The sequence below is a fragment of the Mesoplodon densirostris genome, chromosome 5 (genome assembly GCF_025265405.1).
Source record: "Mesoplodon densirostris isolate mMesDen1 chromosome 5, mMesDen1 primary haplotype, whole genome shotgun sequence".
Lineage (NCBI taxonomy): Eukaryota > Metazoa > Chordata > Mammalia > Artiodactyla > Ziphiidae > Mesoplodon > Mesoplodon densirostris.
In genome coordinates, this window is record NC_082665.1 from 2,156,787 (window position 1) to 2,172,415 (window position 15,629).

The 15,629-nt window shown below is 48.1% G+C and overlaps 1 protein-coding gene across 6 annotated transcripts in view; it reads right to left on the reverse strand.

The window, feature by feature from the left end:
- TRAPPC10 (trafficking protein particle complex subunit 10) overlaps nucleotides 1-15,629 on the reverse strand; it is a 92,522-nt gene that overhangs the window by 26,911 nt on the left and 49,982 nt on the right. For all 6 annotated transcript variants that reach the window (XM_060100400.1, XM_060100397.1, XM_060100401.1 and 3 more), the window contains 6 exons: nucleotides 13,271-13,518; nucleotides 5,278-5,424; nucleotides 4,560-4,674; nucleotides 3,500-3,576; nucleotides 2,630-2,721; nucleotides 178-318 (listed from right to left, as the gene is read on the reverse strand). In XM_060100400.1, coding sequence (XP_059956383.1) covers nucleotides 178-318; nucleotides 2,630-2,721; nucleotides 3,500-3,576; nucleotides 4,560-4,674; nucleotides 5,278-5,424; nucleotides 13,271-13,518 — 820 coding nt within the window. The remainder of the gene's footprint in view (nucleotides 1-177; nucleotides 319-2,629; nucleotides 2,722-3,499; nucleotides 3,577-4,559; nucleotides 4,675-5,277; nucleotides 5,425-13,270; nucleotides 13,519-15,629) is intronic.

The following is a 15,629-nucleotide window of genomic DNA, read 5'->3' on the forward strand; positions in this document are numbered from 1 at the left end:
GCAGAGGTCAGATACGCTGACGACGCAGCAGCTTCTATCCAACACAGTATGCGTATCAAGGCAGGCTTTTCTCTCCTAGTTATCAGGTACTCATTAAACCCTCAATGGTGGGCGCTGCTGCCGTACAAAGAGAAAGCAAGCCTCCTACTTCATGAACATATTCAACTTAAAGGATACTTTTCAATCTGTCCAAGGTGTTTCTGACATTCAGCTAGTTGCTTCCTTGTGTGTGTGATAGGCAGTGCCCAGCCCTCAGCCAGGTAATTCTTCAAGGCTCCCTGAAGATAGATTTCTGCCTTCTGGGGAGACTTCTTCCTCCTTGCAAATGAACAAACAGAAGCTTTCATTATGGGTCGTGATAATCAACAAACTCAGACATAACCTTTCACAGTCTGCTCTCCGCCCCTAACAACCCCACACCAGGAAACTGGTGCCATCTGCAGACAGTCTTTCTCTGACCATCCCCCCATATGAGAAAGAACAAGAAATCAGGAACGCCTAACTGGACCTGAGAAATGCGCTCCGGCTGAGAATCCCACACACGCTGTTTGCCCAGCATCCTACACTAGCCAAAGGGCCTTCAGAGTTGAATCTCCGGATAAGAACGTGAGGGTATCACTCACGATTGCAAGCTGACATAAGAACACCAAGCATGAAGAAAGCGGAAGGCTTTGTCCACAGGCACACAACTAGTTATGGAGGAAGCTTTGAAACCTGGGCTCGGGGCCACACTAACTGCTGAAGACAGGCCAACACAGAGTGGTCTACACAGGCCAGCCAACAGGGGAGTTGACTCAAGTTGGAAACTCAGGCAGAAGTGCTGAGCAGGTTTCAAAGATTTACAGAGAACTATGAGGAATTTAAATATCAACACTTATCACCCAAATTTAAACCCTCAAGACGATCAGAACATAACAAAGTTTAAAACCCAATTAATGAGAGCTTGCCAAAGCTTCGGTGACAACATGGATGCCCTGGCCTTTCCCAGAGGGCTGGGGCTACTGACTTCACGGGACGAAGGCCAATACCAAACAAGCACTCGCTCTCTAAGCATCCTGGGACAACATCCCAGGCTGACTTCTGAAGCAGTGAGAGTTCCCAAATTCTCAAATAAATTTTAAACCTATCAATTACATGTGTCAGTTTCTCTAGACTTTTATGGTCCTCTCCCCCATTTTTTATTTTATATTTTATTTATTTAATTTAAAAAATAAATTTATTTTTGGCCGCGTTGGCTCTTCGTTGCTGTGCGCGAGCTTTCTCTAGCTGCGGCGAGCGGGGGCTGTTCTTCGTTGCGGTGCACGGGCTTCTCATTGCAGTGGCTTCTCTTGTTGTGGAGCACGGGCTCTAGGTGCATGGGCTTCAGTAGTTGTGGCTCACGGGCTCTAGAGTGCAGGCTCAGTAGTTGTGGCACACGGGCTTAGTTGCTCTGCGGCATGTGGGATCTTCCCAGACCAGTGCTCAAACCCGTGTCCCCTGCATTGGCAGACGGATTCTTAACCACTGTGCCCCAGGGAAGTCCTCCCCCATTTTTCAAAGGGGTCAGAACCTTCTATATACTTCTTCAGTTACTATCTCCAGCCAAAGATTCTTACACTGTAGAGCTGGAAGGGAGGCTATTTTTCATCCAGTCCCCGTAGACCCAGGCCAAGGGTCACCCGGCTAGTCCATGGTCAAGCCAGAACCAGGACCCAAGTCTCCAGTTAGCAGGGCAGCATCACCCCACTGCAGCTCCAAGCCTCAGCTCTCAGCACCTGAGAACATGGCTACTGATTTAGTCATCAGATACACTAGCTGGAGGCTCAGGAGAGCCGACCTCCAGCCCCAGCATTACTCAGCGGTGCAGCTGACTGCCTGCTCTAACCACACCTGAGACACTAGGAAGTTCACTTAGATGATCTACAAATCCCCTCGGAGCCCTGCAATCAGTTAAAGTAAATTATTCTTTCTTGTTTCATCTAATGAAATGACTAACTATAGATTTCAAGATACCATTTCAAACACACATTTCTTTTGAGGAAATGTGAACGTCTTTTCCCTCATAATCTGTATCTCTTCCCAGTGCTCTGAACTAGCAGTTACACTGCCAGCAGGGGTTCTTTACCAAACACGGGAGAAATATGCCATGCTTTTAGTCTTTTCTCTGGAATCCATTCCAAAGCTGGAGCCAGACTAGAAGTGCGCACAGTGCTTGCACACCCCAGCTCACAAGCACGCACGGCTCAGCCCTCTCTCACGGACCTGACACATCATGCGCTTCACGTCACTGACCTCGAGGCTTTCAATCCTCTGAGGAGGCGTTTAACAGCAACTAGAGAAAATGCTACAGAACACATACTATGTATCGCATATAACAGCATATGTTGTCTACATGTATATAATATTTACATATAAGTTCATTAAATTAATTAAATGAAAGAAACACAAAGATCAGTAACAATTATTAAGGGTAATAAGCTGAACTCACTCTGGTTTTCAAAGAAATTTGCTTAAGAAATGATGATTGGTTAACAGTTCACATTTTTTGTTCTACAAAGTTATGTACACTTCATATTAACTCCTACATAACAAACCTCTTACTACACATGTGATATGTCTGAAATTCAAAAAAAAGTTCAAAATCAATTACATGTAAAACTCTGCCAGATCCTTTCCAACGAACTTAGCGGATCGAATTCTCCCAATACTTGTATACATTTCAATGGTAGCATGGGACAAGTCCTGCGGAAAAGCAAAGAACCAAATAATTCTGTACTTTAAATTTAATGCTAGACAAATCCTACATTTATTTACCCAAGGCTGAAGCAAAAGACTTCCTTATTAATATAACATAATTTTTTACTTTGTATCTCTTTTTGTGTTATTTGAGTTTTTATGTAAGAGTGATTTATATAAAGTCGTTAACTTGTACATAAACTATAAATCATAATAATAAAAGAAACGTGAACTCAGCAGGCACAGAATAATTTTTTTCAAAGTATTTTCCATCTGTGGGTAACATTTTAAATATTTTTCTCACATTTTGGATGACAGAGACAGTATTACAAACTACTGTCAAATGCTGTTGAATTAACCGTGACTCGGGAAGGCAGACAGTCCACCGAGCTTCTACTGCACTGCTTTCTAAGATTGTCCAAATTTAAGTCCTTTAAAATCAAGTACAATAGCTCTGTTCAGGTTCAAATTGTTCCTCTGTACACAGAAAAACATTCACCAGCCTTTCTCACAATTTCTGTTCTACTGAATGAGCAATACCATTGTGAACAAAATTATAAATATCCAAAGATGCTTTTATGCCTAATTATGGCCCATGGATACTAATAAACCAACTATTCCAGGTTTCATGCACAACGCCCTAGGGTACCAAAGAAACTTCAAAGGCCAACAAGAAGGAGGTTCCAAATACCAGCTCATTCCCAACTCAAAAGGTCACAAAGTAGCAAAGTCTAGTAGAGAGGGGCTTTCTGCCGTGGGTACAGCGAAGATTTGTAATACTTACTAAGTAGTGCTTTTCAAAAGCTTCTACTGATGATAACGCTTCTTTGAGTTTCTTATACGGACTCTGAGCAGTATTGGCTTAAACAGAAAGAAATGAGTCCTTATTCATCTTCATCATGTCCAGTCATATGAGTTTACATTGTGCCTCAAATGTCACAGGTAAAGGACTTTGTCTGATGTCTATGGATATCACAAACAACCCATGCCAACTGAAACTACGTTATTACTTACATTCTTGTCTAATTAATTTACTCATGAAATAGTCTAAACCCTTCAAGTAATACTTTTATCTTTAATTGAGACTAGAATTTTTTAAGTATGTGTTACAAATCCTACAATGAATTAAATTACTTCCAAAATGATCTGATGTGGTCTCAGGTGGAAACAGTGTAATATACACATAAGGAATTTTCCCTGACAAACTGATTCAATCCAGCAAGAGGCCTCTCAGGCCATTAGGTACGCTCTACTTCCACAACAGTTTTGCTAAATCATACTCATCACGGTGTTCCTACCTAAAAGAATTAGTAACGTTCCTTTCAAAGTGCTTTATTACCTAGGGGTAATTTACTCAATAAAAGGATTTGTCTGGCCATATTATTAGAAAATTAATCATCTGTATTTCAGAGGAAGATTGGTGCATTTAAACTTCACGTGGGCTGTAAAAAGGCACGATCAGCTCATTTAAGCCTACAAGAAACTCAGACACATTTTAAAGAATCGTTACAATTTCTTTCTTTTTTTTTCCTTTGGCCACACCGCATGGGCATGAGGGATCTCAGTTCCCTGACCACGGATGGAACCCACGCCCCCAGCAGTGGAAGCGTGAAGTCCTAACCACCAGACCGCCAGGCAAGTCCCACAATTTCTTAAACTATTTCTGACATTTCTTTATGCTATTAAAAGGTAAAATATCCTATGTATTAATCTGGTCAGCTAATAATGAGTGTAATTTCCCAAATGGTGAGTAATTATATCACGGGACCCAAATTATATGTGCCACTTACAGCCTACATTCTCATTGCTTTCCACCACGTGTACAGGGACATCTCAAAAAGTACCTGTTTCAGGCCGTTCAGCTCCCAAGCCCGCCAAAAGATCAACAGTCCTGTTGAGGTCTTCTGAGTTAGGTCCCTGTTCTGATACAAGTCCACACAGATAGCCCAAGGACTTTAGCTGTTGAGATAACCCCAAATTTCAATTAATTTGCCATAAGAGTCAGCAGAGAATTTACAAATTTAAATATAAAGTTAAAACCATCTAAATACTAAGAGAAATTTAGCTTTCCTATCCAAATGATTCTCATCTGGATATGAAAATATATCTTACTGGGATCATTTCAAACTCAAACCTTCTACGTAATAATCCTCAGAGCGGCTCTGACGCTGGTCACTCCCAGCCGGTGCTGTTCGCCCATGCTCTCCCAAGCTTGCCCCACCTCAGCCCCTCCCCCGGCAGGCCTTCCTGCTGCGCGAGGGACTACTGTCATTCTCTGCACTTCTGCACACGGCTGCACGCTTACCCTGCTTTGTCCCCCCACCCATTCCTGGAGCAGAAGCCCTCCTTTAGCACGAGCACAGCGAGTGCCTGACGTCTGCCAGATACAGTGATACCGGCAGGGAACGACTGCATCCATGCTGCTCCTAGACGCACCCTGAAGTAGCCAGAGCTGCCTGTGCAGGGACTAAGTGAGCAGCACTTCTCCAAACAGCTAACTCCATCCCCCAGCCCCGCAGGCAGAGCCCCAGCCAAGGCTCACACCTGCACTGGGGCAGTTACCTTCTCTGTGGCGTAGCTCCACAGACCCACGGTGTGGGCGATGTTTGAGTCTATCTGTGCCCGGTCGCAACACCCTTCTATCCTCTGCAGCACCTCCAAGCAGCTCAGGAACACCCAGCAATCCAGGGCACCAGGTGGCACGGAGACCTGGGGGCACAGGCGCGGGCGCGTGAGGAGAGCGCTGGGGGAAGCACTTGCGCCCGCTCACCCTCCTCTGCCCCTCCAAGCAGCTACCCAGTCTGCAAAACTACAGGAAAGAGAAACGGGACCTGTACAGCAGTCCACCTACGGGAGGAAAGCAGCGATCTGTGTCCAAGTACACTATTTGGTGCCATATTTCTGATGATGCTGAGTGACTCGGCAGGGATGTAACTTGCAATCATGTACTTTAAAAGCGTATTAACAAAAGCAGCCTCTACAAAAAGGCCAACTGTCATCACTTAGTCTACTTCTGAACACTAGTCACCTCTCCGTTTAAAGAGCATAGAAGGTGACGGTGGGAAGCTAATAAGACCTCAGATGGCTACTTGGTCACATGTCAGAAGATCATGTTCAACGCTAGAAATCTAAATATTAAGTAAATATTAGATGACATTTAAGGAACTGCTATTAATTATTTAAGTGTAATCATGTTTGTAAAAAAGAGCACCTGTTGCTTTAGAGATACAATAAAATGTTATCAGAAATCCAAAAGCATCTACTGTATGTGATTGATTCTAAAATGGACTTTCTTTCTACGTTTCAGTGTTTTTGACATAGGAACGCCTCACAGTCATCTTAAGAGCATCTTAACACTCAGAGCAGACTGTCTTCTTGGTGGCACTACTATCATGAGGTATCTCACGACTGGTGTCCTAGCTTTGGTGAGACACGCTGCTTAGTCCTGCTCCAAGTGGGGAAGTAAGAGGTGCTGCTACGTAGGTGACAAGGGAAGAGCCGCATAAGCTGATGAGACTGACTTATGTCAGAAGACTCTTTCAACACACCCTGAGCACGGACAAAAGGACGTGGCACCAACTGGACAGAACAAAGAACGCTATTAATGTTCCTATAAACGCTAAACTGCCCAGTCTTTGAAAAATGAGACAAACTGCTTAGATCCTTTGAAAAAAAGCAATATAGAAAAAAAAATACATGACCAGAAGCAACTTTCATCAAGTGGTACAACTGACTCTCTTGCCCAGAGTGGAGCACCCTCAAAGGGACGCACAGACAGCTGGTCGGGAGGATGCAGCTCGGGGACCCTGGACAGAGCACGTGCCCCCCCGCAATTGAACTAGGTGAGCTCCGCAGGGCGCGCAGCCGAGGTGGGCGCACGCACTCCAACAAACACACAAGGATGCCAACGGCCCACAAGGTTCTCACCCAGGAGCCACACGTCTACAGATAGTGGCAGCCCGTGTCCCTGGGAAGGCCGCCCACCCCAGCACCCAGGCTGCCTGCACCTGGCAAAGAGCAAACCCTGCCCCCACGCGAGGGCCAAGCCCCGGCCGGAACCATGCGGCGCGCTGGGCATCTCACAGCTCGCACACCCTAACAGGAAGGGCGCGGGCGCCTTTCTATGGGCTCCGGGTCCCTGTGGACAACTTCCTTCGTGAACAACAGACTTTTTAAAACTGATTCCTTATCATGTGCCCTTTAGTTTTCTCCGAGCCTCTCTCTTCTTCTGCTATCAGTGTTACTGGTCATGGCAAGAGCCGCTTTACCATTTTCCAAGCATATGATTAAAGGCATTCTTTTCATTCTCTTTTGCTAAAACTACTTCTTAAAATATAAGCCAAATACTGAAAAACCCAGCGTCCTAACGTGAACCCTGACGGGGCCGCCCCGCTGGAGGGCCGCGGCCGCCACATGCTTCCCGACACAACATCTGTGCTTCCTCTTGCACCTGTACACGAAATCAACAGGTAGGTATTCTTCGTTGTCTGACCGCTCCAGCTAACCTTTACGCTCATGAGACTCCGGGTTCATTCGTTCCCACTGCCAGACGCCAGTCTGCTGTCTGAACAGACGGCAGTCACCGTCTCCCTCGTACGTGATGGACATTTGGGTTATCTCCGGTTCTAGCAGAGTCACAAGTGACGCCACCACGAGCATGCTGGCACTATCTCCTGGACACCTGCGAACACCCTCCGTGCAGACCTGGGGGGAGACTGCCGGCGCACAGGGCACGCGCAGGTCTGGCTCCAGCAGACACCGCCAAACCGTTTTCCAAAGTCGTGGCGCCAACTCCCACTCTCCTCGCCAAGGAGGGAGCTCCGGCTCCTCCCCCGTCACTGACACTTGTCCGGTTTTTCCACTTCAGCCACCGGGGTGGGGAGGGGGGGCTTCGCTGGGGTGGCAGTTTGCATTTCACTATAATTAATGAGATGGGGCACCTTTCAATATGCCTACTGGCCATCTGGATAGCTTCATTTGCCTATTTTCTACTCGTCAGTCTTTTAAGCTGATCTGCAGGAGCTCTTCCCATATCCTGAGCAAGAGCCCTTCCTGACCGCACAGCTTGCGGCCCCGTCACCCCCTCCGTGGTGCTGACGGATGAAGAGAAGCTCTGATTGCCATGCACTTCCTTTATGGCCAGTGCCTTTCTGGCCTGTTTCAGAAACACCTGGTAACCTCAAGGACGTAAGGATGCTCTCCCATATTATCTTGCAGAAGCTTTGTTGTTTTATCTTTCATAGAATAATAATCACTCGTGGCCGGTGTGAGACTTGGCTGACTCGGAACCGTGTATTCACTGAGTGAGTTGCACCTCATGTACTCAGGCTCTACCCCAGCGCCTGGGCTCAGGCCTCGGCTTCTCCTCGGACTCTTCCCCACGCCTCCTCCTAGCCCTTCGCTTCTCTCCGCCTCCACCTCCAGGTCCTAACACCTGGCACGCACCCCGGCTTCAAACCCAACAATGTCTTCCCAATAGCTACAGAATAAAATCCAACCCTCCAGATGACGTACACGTTCAAAACCTGGCTTCCAGTACCTCTGGAGCCTCACCTCCACGCCCTGCCTCACCCCTTAAGTCCCAGCAAGACTAAGCTCCTTCGGAGTTCTTTAAGTAACAGTGAATTTTCTCTGCCTGAAATACACTCTACTCTCTCTGCACCTGCCGCCCAAGCCACGTCCACCTGGTGGATCCTGACTCAGCCCGTGAAAACCAAAGCTCCTCCACAGGGCAGGGGGTGGTCTGTCTTGCTCTCTGCTAAAAACACGGCGCCTAGAATAAATGCTTGCTTGGCACAAAACAGGTGCTCAACGAACAACTGCCGAATGAATGAACCTTTGAAAGCCTAGCTCACCCGAGACCACGTCTGCAGGCCCTGGGCGCTGACAGCCTGCTCACCTGCTGGCCCCACGCGCCCCGCTGTGGGTTTCTTGAGGGTGGGTGGGACCCATTTCTTCCGCATTTGCGGGCCCTCTCCCCCACCACTGTGTTTACCACAGTGCCCAGCAGGTAAGCAACTGTTTCTTGAATGGTACTGGGCAGTTCCTCCTCGAACGCCTTCCCCTTTCCTGCGAACCACTGGCTCTCACCGGTGCTGACACCTCACGTCGCTACCTCCTCCTGTCGGCTCCCACTGCTCTCCCGGTTCAGGTCCTCAGGGCTCCAGGTCCCACAAGGACCCCACCTATCCACGTGGGGAGGAGCCCAGCAGAGTGTCTGGTACACAGCAAGTACTCGACGACCCCGAGGTACGCCCCTGGGCTACACCTCTGCTTTTGTCCTCTGCGGGGCCTGAACCTTGGAATAGCAATGCCAGCTGGCAGGCCTGGGTGGCGAGCCTTATCCCTCCGGGTCAGCCTGGAGTGTCTACCCCACATGGCCCCACTCACACGGCCAGCTGGGGCAGTGGCCTCTCATACACGGCACTGGCCTGTCTCTAGATCCTGGAGAGTCCCGATCCCTCTTGGCCTGCCCTGTCTGTGAACATAATCAGAACCTAAGCTGATAAAAGACAAGTCAGTACTGAGGCGAACACATTAAAACAGAAATCTTTTGGGCAGTCATTGTAACAGAAATAAAACGGCCTTCTAGAAAATATCTTCCTTATATTGTTCTCGTTTACCAATCTGGTAAAGATTAAAATATACACAGAAATTTCTTTCTTTCTTACCACAGATGCAGGAAAATAGCACCGCTAGTGTAACTAAAAATGGGATGATCTTTCTGGAAGGCAATTTGGCGATGTACACTAAAAGCGTTAAAGACACATGCATCCTTGAACTGGCCATTCTACTTGTATGAATGTGCTGCACAAAGATGTGTACAAGGATACACACTCCTGCAACTGCAGACACTGCTGAACAATCCAAATGTCCGAAACAGGACCAATTAGATAAACAGCAGCTCTTCTCCAGACAGAAAGGCCACAGACCAAAAAGGGAACCTCTTGCTTTAAAATAAGCAATGACATTTTCTTCTGTATATCTGTCTGTATTTTCCAAATTTATACAGAGAATATACTCAACTTTTGGTAAAGGGGGGAGGAATCTTTAAAAATGTTGCAGACAAAAAGAAGTACTCTGTAATGGAGTCACTGGAGCTCACACAGAACTGACATAACTTTCCAGGTGTTACTCCTTGACCCCAGCAGCTGTACCGGGTAGGTACAATTTCCATGTTCACACATTTGCAATTGGGGAGCTGGCCCCAGGCCTTAGGTAGCACCCCTGCGGTGTGACTCCAGGCCCCACCCCAGAGCTGGCATCTGGCCACCACAGTGCCGCCTACTCAGAGAAGATACTTTAAATCAACTGATAAGCCAACCAGGAAGTTACCAGGGCATGCTTTACAAGCCACAAGAGCAAACCCACACAGCATTTTCTGCAGAAGAAATGTTACAATGAGAAACACACAAGACGGCTGCAATACTTAGGCTTTTGGCTTTAAAAGGATGAACAAGCGTAGCCTAACCCTAAAAGAACCACGTACTGGCTCAGCCTGCGCATTGCCTGACGCCCTGGCCTATGTGCCCGCGCGGCTCCGCCCGGCCCTGTGCAGCAGAACCCAAGGTTCCATGCCGGCCTCTGGCCGTGGACGTGACTGTGAACAATCAGCAGAAAGCTAGCCAGACATAGGAAATGAGTCTAGTTTTGAGGGTACAATCAAATGTACAGAAAAAGTAAACAATTCTGAGTCTTGAATTTTCATTGTTTCCGTAAAAATTTAAAGAAACTCTAAGAATAAACTTCTCGGGTTAACTGCCAACTGCAAAGCTTAAGATGTTAACAACCCCCCGCCCCCAAACTACCTAGAGAAAGAATTTCAGTTGAGAAAGTTGAGAGAAGAATTCTGTGTGTGAAGCCCTGCGTGCCCTCTGCAGTGTCATCTTTTGAAAGAAAGAGCCAAGAAGACGCCAGTAAGGAGTGTCCTCACTTGCCTGAAGGATGACAACGGGCTGACCGCCCTGAACTCGCGTCACCTCGTGGGTCCCCGACCCACAGGCAGCCACTGCTGGGCGCACATCTGCAGGGCCGAGCAGGAAGGTGGGGGGCGTCCCGTGCAAGCCCATACTGCTGGCCTCCGAGCTGCACTGTCACCCTGCAGCTTGCCCCTCACAAAGGGTGCCTGACTCGGGACAGGAGCCAAGCTTGGGGCGAGAGCGGAAGGCCCCTCTGAAGCACAGCACACAGGACAGGCGGCCCCACAGGAGCGCCATGCCCAGGGCATGCCAGGCGCCCGCCGGGATCAGCAACGGTGGCTGAGGAGGCACCTCAACGGGCCCAGCTGCCCTGTATGCTGCCCTGACACCAGGGGACACCAAGCGGGGCACGGTCACACAGCACGAGGGGGACAGGGAACGGCTTCCCTCGGGGAGGAGGGGACCACAGTGCGGCTCCCTCCCCAACTTCAGCACCCTGCTCGCTCTGCAGCAGAAGCAGACAAGCGCCAAGATGTGGGGAGCGCCTTCACGCAGGGAGCGAGGAAAGGGAAGAGCGCCAGCCGGGACAGGATCTGCAGGGAGCACCGGGCAGCCGGCCCTGGAGGACAGGCGTCCCGGCCGCTGCCCCCGCCCTGCTCACCCCGCCCCGCTCACGCCACCCGCCACCACTCACTCGGTTCCCTTTCCAGCCAAGAGGGTAAAAACTGACCCATTCCAGCGACTTCTACAGAACTCGGGACACAGGCCAAGCCAGGGGACCCACTGCACGGCAAATGAGTAGGACACTGTCCCCACACACGGCGGGCAAAGATGCTAGTGGCATCCAATCCACACTGGCTGTCCCGGCCGCCTGCCTGGGAGCTGAGTGTACCCCGTCCCCTGGGGGAGGAGAAAGAAGTGTGGGCGGCACCCTGCTCCTTCCTGCAGGGCCAGAGGCCCCCTGGTGCTCCCTCTCCTCTCTGCAGCCTGGCAGTTGACTGACTAGTCAACCGTCTAAGGCAAGAAAAAGAATTTGAAAAAGAGAGTTTGTGACCGGCTGGGCCCAGCACTGAAGAGGCTGGCTCCGACCACCATCCGTGGTTTCCCACACCTGCCCCCCATCTGTGCACGTCCTAAAAGTCCCTCCTGGGGTGACCCCAATTTGAAAGCGCCACGGCTGAACTGCTTGGACTCTAATACACATCCCATGTTTTTCCCCAATCCAGTAACAAGACAAAATCTCTAAGTCAGTAAACTCTCTAGGCACCCATGAACACAGGCGGCCCTGCCCCATTAATGAAGCAAAGCCCCCGCTCACCCCAGTCTGTACAGCTACATAGGAGTAGCCAAAGCAGATTATCGAAATCTAGTAGGTGACAGGCAGCCACAAGAATATCATCTCAAGGTTGAAAATGTTATTTTTCCTCATAATCATTGATTAGATGTCCAAGGAAAAAAAACAATTTGATAAAAAGTCTTAAATTCTCAAGTTTGTGACTCAGCTAGGCTAGGCATCTCTTCTTTAGAAATTAACTAAAACAGTTTCTCTTCATTTGGGTTTTAAAAAAAAAATGTGTAGATCTCTTAAGGTCATTTCAAACTAAGTGTTGAGCCTGTTATTTAGTTTTCTAGGGAACACAAAACAGAAATTACTATAACCTGAAAACTATCCCTACCACCAGTTACCCTGGGTCTTCTGTAACTGTGCCCCTGCGAGCCCTGGTGTGGAGCACGACAGAAGGGACAGTAGCCTGGCTTGGAGGATTTGATTCTGTGCCTAGCTATGTTACTTATAAGTCATCTAACCACTTCCAGACCCACTTTCCTCATTTATAAAATGGAATTAGACCATCCACTTAGTTCTTAACCAGGGAATGGGGGTGCCTATGAATCCTCTGAAATTATATGTAACATTCTGTATGTGCATTTTTCCATGTAAAGAGGTCACTGAAACAAAAAAGGTGAGAACCCTCAGACTGGACAGTCATTAAAGTTCCCTTACCTCACTAAAATGTTTATGATGCTATGGGCAAGAAAAGAGTTCAGTAGCCCTGAGGGATATTAGTCTATAAAGACAAATATTTCACTATAAATAAACAACTTAAAGCCTCGCTAACTGGGTTTCTTTCATACACACATGCACACACGTATTCATAACATACCTCCATTAAACTTCGTGCTACTAATTAACATGGCACAGCTTGCTGTGTATCACTCACATTGTTACCGGCATGTTCATGTGCAAAATCATTTATCTGAAAAGACAGTTCTGAAATAAAACAAACGTCTACCTACAAAACCTCATTCTGTGTGTCCACCAGGTAATTAATCTTTATCGGTGAAGACCAGCTCCCACAGAATAAGCCAGAGTTACCTCAAAAAGAAAGTGATCTAACAGGCTCGCTTTGGGACAACGTGAGTGAGCTCCACCTGGTTGAGAGCAGAAATTACATTTTCGAGCAATTAATTCATCAGTGTAAAGAGTAAGTATGCAAATAATATGGTAAAAATTAAGGACATTCACAAGAGGAAAACTCTTTCCTAAGCACATACAGTTCAATGCCTGGGATCGAAGGTTCCGCGTTTTCTACGCCAACAGTCAGGAAGCGGGTAAATGGGGAAAAGAGACCACTCACTTCCAAGAGCTTCAGCTCCTGCACACAGCTGTGCAGCAGCTCTAGGGCGCGCTGAGCCACCTCCCACGGCCTCTGCAGGAAGAGGAGCAGGGTGCACTGGCGAGAGAACAGGTAACTGCGCAGATCTAACAGGGTGGCTTCTTGCCTCTGTATCAATCCGCGCTTCTCCATATCTATGGGCTTTCGGAGGATCAATCCATTCCAGCTCTTCACCGGCTGGCAGAAAAAAGTCAGCCAGTTGGCACCATCTAAACAAACACACATCGTGAAAGGCGCTGACTGCAGATCCCTCCACCTCACTGCACAGGACCATGAGCCCTCGTGGACCGACAGGCGGCTCAGCTACTGGATAGGCCAGAAGCGCCGGCCCACCCCTCTGTCTGCGGGGACCCCGTCTAGGGATGCGGGACAGGGTGGTGACCACAAGGACACCCACTGGGTACCTGGCACCTGGTGATGAGCACTAAGGGACAGGACGTCGGCCACGGGGCACAACGCCATACCAGGCCCAGAAGGTCCTAAGCAGGTCAGGATGCAATCAGAGACGGCCAGGCCGAGGGTCAGGGACACCTCAGGCTCTGCGGTCAGCCGGTCCCAGGAGGAGGGGCGAGGCCCGGGCGGGAGCATGCTGAGCGTGCTGTGCAGCTCATCCTCCTTCATCTCCGCACTTTTCCTGACCTATTTAAGCCCCACGCCTGTCTCAACTCAACCACGTCAATACCCGAGCCGCGCTCCTAGAGGAAGGGACGGCAGGCACAGGGAAGACGTGGTAGCAGGAAGCGGAGGGGAAAAATTCTCTGTCAAACGTTTCCAGTAAGACTCCTCGATGTTAACTTACAGCCCTAAGACTCAAATGTGGTCTTAAAATAAAGATACGAATCTACAGTAACAAGTCACTCGACCTTTATGAGAAATTGTTTAATCCACGCTTCTCACTCCAAAGGAGAGGCGTCACGCCATCTAATTCTACGTTCTCTTCCGGAAGTGACTCGACACTGGCACGCTGACGTTACTATGTGTCTGAAGTGCCCAATGCAGCAGAGCATCCTTTACTGATCTGAACTTAGACTCAGCTGAGTCAGTGCCCACTAAGTGAGGTGTTCCCCACCCATCTGGGCCCCCTCCCCAGCAGGTCCCTCTGCCGGGGCCCCCACCCCCAGCGCTCTCCTGGCTCCCCCCACACTTCAGTCAGGCTTCTCCTCGGAGAGCCTCCCAGGCCATCTGTCTAACACTAAACAGCACCTACCGTCACCTACCCCTGCACCTGTGTCCTCTTCCACAGGCCACACTTACTGGTCTCACTACCTGACTTTAAGTCACACTTTTGTTTTTCTGTTTCTGTTTCCCCTTCACGTAAACTCCATAAAAGAAGGAATTTTGTTTTGTTCCCTACTGCATTTAGAACAGGGCCTGGCACAGAGTGGGCTCTCAGGAAGTATCTGTTGTATGAATGAACAAAAATGAGCAATATTATTTAGCTCCTAAAGTTGGTCCAGGCTTACTTTTGGATTTTAAATTGCCCCAGGTTTATTTTAAAACTGAGAGAACAAAGAAATTATGTAAAATATAATGTAAGAAACATGTGAGCTATCTGAGATATATATGTATAATATGGATATGTAAGATATAAGAAATGGAATTTTACCTCTTCTAAATTTTTAAAACTTAATTGGTGAATACTTTGCTTTGGTTATATGCTTATGTTTGTATCCCAGCAAAGTAAGGAGATCCAAACCTGAACTGCATAAAAACTATTTTGGAGTGGGACTCAGTGGGAGACGTTTCATCACTCCCAGGACAAGGGCGGTGTCCACAGCCCACGCTGACTGTCCCAGCACCTCACTCCCTACGGGTCTCCCAGCAGACACTACGGTGGCTCCTTGGAATCATGCCTTTCTTCAGACACTGTGACAAGGGTTCTCAAAAGAAGCCCCAACAAAGATGTCTATCACAGCACTGCTTGTGGTAGCAAGAGCGGAAACAACCCAAATGTCCAGCACCAGTGGGCTGAATGAAGTCTAACGAATCCACACCGTGAAGCACTCTGCAGCTCTTATCAGAAATAGCTTAGAACCTGATCTGTTAGCTTGAAGAGATGCCTGTGATGGACTGTTAGTAAGAACAACAAGCTACAGACAAAGGTCATGATAATATGATGCCATTTCCTTCAAAATAAATATCAAGCAAAGAACAGTGAGCACAATTATAAACGTTTTCTTTGTATGTGGGTCACTGTGCTAGTTTTGTATTTTTAGAAGACTTTAAGACATCGTTTAAAAGTTTAAAAGCAAGATGAACACCCTTTACAATGGTGTCATGTAGGACTCATTGTAATGAACCCTCGAATATTACAAAGACA